At 36.1% G+C, this 7398-nt stretch overlaps 1 protein-coding gene across 2 annotated transcripts in view; it reads left to right on the forward strand.

Annotated features, from left to right (window-relative positions):
- LOC106531821 (ras-related C3 botulinum toxin substrate 1) overlaps positions 1-7398 on the forward strand; it is a 14855-nt gene continuing 7457 nt past the window's right edge. The window contains exons 1-7 of one of the 2 annotated variants that reach the window (XM_014027748.1): positions 1-90; positions 238-360; positions 2730-2801; positions 2934-3051; positions 3986-4048; positions 5007-5166; positions 5376-6350. In XM_014027748.1, the coding sequence (XP_013883202.1) occupies positions 326-360; positions 2730-2801; positions 2934-3051; positions 3986-4048; positions 5007-5166; positions 5376-5509 (582 nt within the window). In that variant the 5' untranslated portion in view covers positions 1-90; positions 238-325 and the 3' untranslated portion in view covers positions 5510-6350. The other variant, XM_014027749.1, reaches the window with a different exon arrangement.

A 7398-nucleotide genomic window follows, 5' to 3' on the forward strand; every position in this document is an offset into this window, starting at 1 on the left:
CAGCTCTGACCGTCACGCGCTGACCGGARGTAGCTCTCTCGGATCTCAGGCTCCAAACTGTGGGTGTTTTTCCCTCAGTTTTGACTCCAGGTTGTTCTTTTTCTCGGGGTGTTGCCCGTTGGGTTTACAACTCTGTCATTTTAAACTGGGCGTTGCTTCTGGAAAGAAGAAAAGTTGTATAATTTCTGCAGCGGTCTTTTAGAACTTTCTTTGATAACTTAAGCCTTGTTCCGTCAGGTTTGCTGTACTTTGAGGCAGGTAACAGAAGAGGAAGGTTGGTTTTAGCCGCTGCTAGCATCTTTTGGTCCAGATATTGAACCGTCCGATGCAGGCTATTAAGTGCGTGGTTGTGGGGGACGGGTAAGTTAATTTACATTTTTATTTTCTCTCTAACCTTTTTAGAAGTGACCGGTCTGACCCGTGTTATAACAACCAAAATGTAACACAGTAGTTTGGGTTGACCCAGTTAGCAACAGTTGGCTAGCGGCTCATGAGCCGAGATAAACAGAGCGACAGCTGCTGTGGTCCAGTCTGGGTCACAGGTTTAACTCCGGTTTGAAGACGAGAGCCAGCAGGACATTTATCTGACATGTTCCTGCGGAAAAACCTGGAAGGTTTATGTTTAAACTCTCCTCYTAAGTTATTGAAACTAGTCATAGTGAAGTGGACCACAATGGAAATAAGCTTTGTGCTTTATTGTGTTATCCATTTGTGTTAATGTTATTGTGTACTATATGCAGTACCATTTACATGTCCTGATGCATCTCAGTAATCCAGGTAAAAAAATCAAAAAGAAAAAAATTGTATAGGTCTTCTGGACGGGTTCTTCTCTAATGAAACGTTTCGTCTCTCCTCCAAGAGACTTCTTCAGTCTGAGAGTTTCAGGCAAAATTCAGGCTTTTAAGCCCAGKSCTTTAAAGCCTGAATTTTGCCTGAAACTCTCAGACTGAAGAAGTCTCTTGGAGGAGAGACGAAACCTTTCATTAGAGAAGAACCCGTCCAGAAGACCTGTACAATTTTTTTCTTTTTACCATTTACATGGTAAATAAAATGAATGAAGAAAAAAAAGTGTTGCACATTGATAAGGAGAAAGCTGCAGCTCATTTAAACCCGTAAAGATTTAATACATTTTGATTTATTTCGAGCTCCATGTTGGAATTTACCACAAAACATACAGTATACAGTATTAGTGCAAAAACTGGCCTCTGTCCACTCTGGAGTAGCAAGTGATTAAAAAAGATCAGAGCACTTCAATTTTATACTTTTGTTTTCTCAGTCCTACAATTAGGTTTGTTAGCAAAATTTTCTAACAAAAAGTGATTTAAAGTTAATCCAAGATCATGCATCTGGTTTAAAATACTAGGACAGCTATAGAGATTTTAAATGATACATTTTGGGATGATTAATATCTTGGATTTTACCCAAGGATGTGAAAAGTTTTCATTTGTTATTAGGGTTGGGCATAATCATATTGTGTGCAATTAATCGTYAGAAAAACATTAATCGATTACTTTTTGACACTTGACGATTAATATGATTAATGCCAACAGGCAGACTGAACTAGGGATTACTCCGGTCAGTCTGCTCGCTGCTCCTCTCCGCTTCAAATATGACGAATATTAAAATAAAGTTCTGTAATTTATGTATCTATCAACACAATTTAAAATATGATGTAAAGCCTGAAATCTGTAATTTTCACACAATTTGGAACAATTTTTTTTTTTTTTACAAAAAGCAGATCTTTCCCACTAAATTGGTCATGTTACTACGAAATAAGGGTGTCCAGGGACTCAGGGGATTAATCGTCAAATTAATTGTTATCGGCTAAATACCACAATTAATCGTGATTAATTTTTTTGCCAATATTGCCCAACCCTATTTGTTACCAATTTCTACACATTTTTAGAGACTGAAATGAAACTTTCAACAAATGTTCTTTGATGAATTTTCAGAATGAGAAACTCGCAAAACTTAAAGTACATTAATAATTTCTCTTTTTTAAATTGTTTATTACGTAGTAACAAATCTCAATTTACCTCAGTAACTTTCTGCAATAAACTGGTAAAAAAAAGTCTGATCATGAGAAATAAGTTGTTTGATTTTCAGAATGAGAATATGAACTAAAAGTTCAGAATGTGGCTTTTGTCAGAGTCAAAATAAAGCTACGACTGCCTCTTAAATGGGAAGTAAACACTGAAAGACAGCAGTGTGAACGGAGGAAAGTTTGTTAAAGTGACTGAGAAAACTACTTTGTGTCAATGTAATTCAGTGTCAAATAAAGCAGATTGACAGATGAATCTATCCGTACATAAAGCTTTTGGAAAAACAGACAATTAATAATAAATGTTAAACAAATTCATAAAATAAAAAAATAATAAAATAAAAATTGAGAATACAGGATGTTTATCTTTTTATATTTATTGTAAAGGACTTTTTTAAACCAGTCCTTTTACACTTCCATTGAGTGTGAGGTACCAGGATWGATCAGGTAATTTAAGTCAACCACATTAAAAGGTGAGACGGTGGTGCAGTGGTTTGTCCTACTTAACAAGAAAGTCATAAATTCACAACTTGTCTGGAGTGTTTTAATTGTTGTGAACTGAGAGTGTGGATGGTTTGTCTTTGTGTGACAGACTCTAGCTTCTTGTGACTCTGACCAGGAAGAAACAGATGACAGAAWAAGCGCACTTCAAACGATTGTCTTATTGTTCTGTCATKTWTCCTSTCAGGGCTGTGGGTAAAACATGTCTACTCATCAGCTACACCACCAATGCCTTCCCTGGAGAATACATCCCCACAGTGTAAGACTCACAGAATACCTCCYAATGATCAATAATGTTCACATTAAAGAGGAAACTACGTCTGAGGAGTTCACTAAACATTAACTACGTTTGTCTGAAATTCAATATATTCATTGTGTTTCCTCCCCGCAGCTTCGACAACTACTCTGCCAACGTGATGGTGGATGGGAAACCAGTGAATCTGGGTCTGTGGGACACTGCGGGACAGGAGGACTACGACAGACTAAGACCCCTGTCCTACCCGCAGACAGTACGTTTAGAGCAGGGGTGCCCAAACATTTTCCCCGAGGGGGCCAAAATGAAAATCTATCCACGGCTGCGGGCCAAATGCAGTTATATAATACATGAAATACAAATACTTTTTAAAGTAAAGTCCTTTATTTTAAACGATTAAGCTATGCAATRGCCCTCTTTTGTTTTAGTCTGTGCACTTGGAGAAAGTCTGCCATACGCTCAAGTAGCAAAGGCTCATGGGRCATTTCATAAATTGATAAAATATGAGTTTTTGTGGCCTTATAAAGTGTGCAACTCTACATGTGGGGTTAAATCTGATCTAAATATTTCTTGTCATTTCTTGTTTCATGTTTAACCCTATTAAATCAAAGATAAAGCACCATGACTGAAAAATACCTTCACTACAGCCCCCCTTTATAGTCATCTGACCAATGGAAACACTGTGTTTCCACCTATAGGATAACAGCTTACAACCTTGTAACTTTGGCAACTGTTGGTGGGCCAAATCAAATGGCTTGGCGGGCCAAATTTGGCCCGCGGGCCCCACTTTGGGCTCCTCTGGTTTAGAGTGAAGCCTTCAGTCCTAACAGCTTTCTGCACTGTGCTGCATTGATCAGTGATGGCAGGAACACTCTYTGCTTGTTAGCACAGACTTGTAGTTATTCTCTGAGCTGTCACTCAGCAGAGTGGAGCTCTGTCTCTATGGTACACACACACTGTCTGCAGGAGTCTTATGGAAAACTGTCTGTCTTTTGTCTTAGAGAGACTCACAGGGAGCTAAAAGACCAAATCTCTGTTTTTAACCAAATGAATGAGTCCATATTTGTCTCATATTCTGTAGAATTTAGTTAAACAACATGGCTTTGATTGTCAACAAAAAATACAAAAAATTGTGTTTAAAAGTTTTAGATTGAACATTTTTTGTCTCTTTTTTTTCCCCCCTCTCTTAGGACGTGTTCCTAATTTGTTTTTCACTCGTCAGTCCAGCTTCGTTTGAAAACCTTCGTGCCAAGGTGAGAGCCAGTTTAGTGTTCGCAGCCGACTGAATCCAGAAAATACTTTTTACTTTCTAAAAGCTTCAAAATGATACGTAGTTTGTAGAAATTTGGAGATTCATCACCTGACTGGCAGCAAGCTAGTTTTGTTTATGAGAGTATCTGTTTAAAAACCCTTTTTTTAATTGGTCTGGAGTGATGTCATCAGGAATTCCAGTCCTGTAATTCAAAAGGGTAATCCCTAAGATTCACAGTAACGTCAAACATCATATGAAAGAATCTCCCAGCATTTTTACAACTGGTAGAGGAAAAGAGTCAATTTCAAAGGGACAATAAGAAGATAAGAATTAAAAGGATTATTTTTTGAAGACAAACCTGTTARGAGACTTTTATTTAAAGGAAGATTATGAAGATTTCATGCAGTGTTATTTACTGGGATCACTAAATGGGTCACATTTAATGTAGTCACTGAGCTATTTTATCTTTTTTTTTTCTAAAATGAGTTCAACCTAATTTATTTGAATGCTTCAAGTCACAAATCCTTCAGAATAATTTGGTCCTTTTTCTGTTTCCCAATAATTTTGAACTGTAACAGAGCACAAGTTGCCTTTTAGAATAAAAAATAATTTCTAAATAGATAGAACTTTATTTCATTCAACAAACAAATAATAAAAGAACAAATAAATTAAAATAAAAACAAACAAATAATATTGTTGTGTCAAAAACACAATCACAACATAGTCAAATGAAAGGGAGCAGAAAGAAGAATAAAATCTTAACAACAAAAGCTTTTTTATCAATCTAGCAAATATATAAATCGTATTGGCATTTTTGAAAACGTTTCCCAAATTATTCCACAATAATCCAAAACGAATGTATAAATCAAAAATAAAACAACAAAATAAACACAAAAATAAACAAACTAAAACTCATTGACTGCCCATATGAATATAACGATTTTGTTCTCCTCCTGCAGTGGTATCCAGAGGTGAGACATCACTGTCCCAAGACGCCTATAATCCTGGTTGGTACAAAGCTGGACTTGAGGGACGACAAGGACACCATCGAAAAGCTCAAAGAGAAAAAACTTTCTCCCATCATTTATCCTCAGGGCTTGGCCATGGCGAAAGAAATAGGTCATTTGTAGCTCCGCTCACATTATTCCATTAAAATCTAGCTTTTTCTGAAAGGGATTGTTTTCCTACATGTGAGGAATCCTAACATATCTGATGTCACTTACAGTAATGCTTGTTTATCATCTAAAATGTTAACAAAAAAATCTGATTCATGGGATGAGTTGCAACTTTAACAAGTTTTTTTAAACATCTTTATTCTTGGTCTCCAGGTGCAGTGAAATATCTGGAGTGCTCAGCTTTGACGCAGCGCGGCCTTAAGACGGTGTTTGATGAAGCCATCAGGGCGGTCCTGTGCCCCCAACCTCTTAAAAAACCCAGGAGGAGGAAGTGCATCGTATTGTAATGGAGGTCCACAGCAGTGAGAAGACACTGCTGCATACAGAGCTTTTTTTTTTTAATCCCATAAGCCCCTTTCACACTTTGAAGCTGAGCCTGGGATGCTTCCTGTCTGGCAGAGTAAAGGCTGAAACGCCTCTGAACCAGGTAGTCACAGAGTGGAGTCAGCAGGTGTGTGTGTAGCAGTTCAGGTGACAGTGTGTCGCTGACTGGTGGTTCACTGATGGTAGTTTCACATTATTTTGAGACTCGACCTGCTTGATTGGTTCATGCGTGAACGACCAAATCATCTTTGAAGCCAAGTTGTTGAAGCAGAGTGTGAACGGGGCTGAGGAGGCTGCCGTAGAGCAGACCTCCRTCTGAAAAGATCCAAACTAGAAGTTTTTATCACAAACTTCATTTCAGGTTTTTGAATAGTTTTTTTTTTAATAAGGTCCCTCTCGTTTCTGTATTTTGGACATGTGTACACCTCTATTTGTGACACATTTACAGTTAAATGGAAATACAAATGTGATGAGAGTTTAATTAAATCGACATTTTAACACCAGTCAGTAGTACTGAAGGAAAGTGTTCACATTTTCTACATTTTTTATTGTCTTGTTGATTTTCATGTATTTTTTAGCTGTATAGGAATAATCTGTGGTTAAAGTAACATTCAGACATCAGAACACTGGTTACCATATGAAGGTTTAAAAATGACGAGGGGAGTTTGTTCAGTTTAGTCAATAAATTTATTATACAGCTCATATTTAAATGTCATTTCAATCTCTTGTTTTTTCCAGATAAGTGTTATTGGAAATATGCAGCTTTGTGAGTTTAGGGAGGATTAAAGGAGCCCACTTTCTTCACTTTTTYGCACTTTTTCTGTGTTTCAGCCATAGAAACACAGTTTAGGTTCGTTATTTGATTCTTCATGAGTAATCCACACTCAGTACCTCATTAAGACCATTACTGGCAATTAACAAGAAGATAATTTAAGTAAATGTTATTTTGCCAACAACTGTTGAAATTTACAATGGTGGAAATAAAACAACCAAAAAAATGTATATGTAATATTTTTACAACTTGTTGAATCCCAACCCTCCCACACACACACACACACCTCTCTAAATGTTTTACATTTCTAAGTTTAAACATTTGATATTGTATTTACTATGTTCCATTGTGAATAAAATGTGTTTTTGAGATTTGCAATTGGTAGCATTCGGTTTTTTATTTAAATTCTTACACAACAAATAAGCTTGTATAAAAACATTAATTTTATTGGGACATTAAATAACAATTTACAGCCAAATAAAAAAAACATTTTACAAATAAATCCAGTACTCTCTAAGCATATTGTTCAGCACAAGACTTAAATAATGTGACCTTATAATGAACTTTAAAATCTAAATTAATAGTAAATGTATTTAACTTGAGTGTCAGAATGGAATCTGAGTTTTATAATTCAGTCACATTTAATTCAAACAGTTCCCTGGTCAGAAGACTGTATTTAATTTTTATAGTTGTAACAATTTTTGTTATTAATTCCTCAAACAGCAAGACAAAATCCTACACATTTTCTCTTCAATAAATTGGAAACGTAGTTTGCCCTCTAGTGTTTAAATATTAAACTGCAAATAGACAGCTGCTGTGATTGCTTACTATTGCTTGCTCTGAAAGTAATATAGGTACAATTGGTACAACTAGATACACAGTGGCGTGCAGAAGTATTCATACCCTCTTGAACTTTTCCATATTTAGTCACATCAGAACACAAACATAAATATATTTCATTGGAATTTGATGTGAAAGACCAACACAAAGTGGTGTACTGTTGTGGAGTGGAAAGAAAATTATACATGATTCAAAACATTTTTTTAAATAAAATGAAAAATGAGGTGTGCAGAAGTATGC

This window comes from Austrofundulus limnaeus, unplaced genomic scaffold, assembly GCF_001266775.1.
Source record: "Austrofundulus limnaeus strain Quisiro unplaced genomic scaffold, Austrofundulus_limnaeus-1.0 Scaffold680, whole genome shotgun sequence".
Classification (NCBI taxonomy): domain Eukaryota; kingdom Metazoa; phylum Chordata; class Actinopteri; order Cyprinodontiformes; family Rivulidae; genus Austrofundulus; species Austrofundulus limnaeus.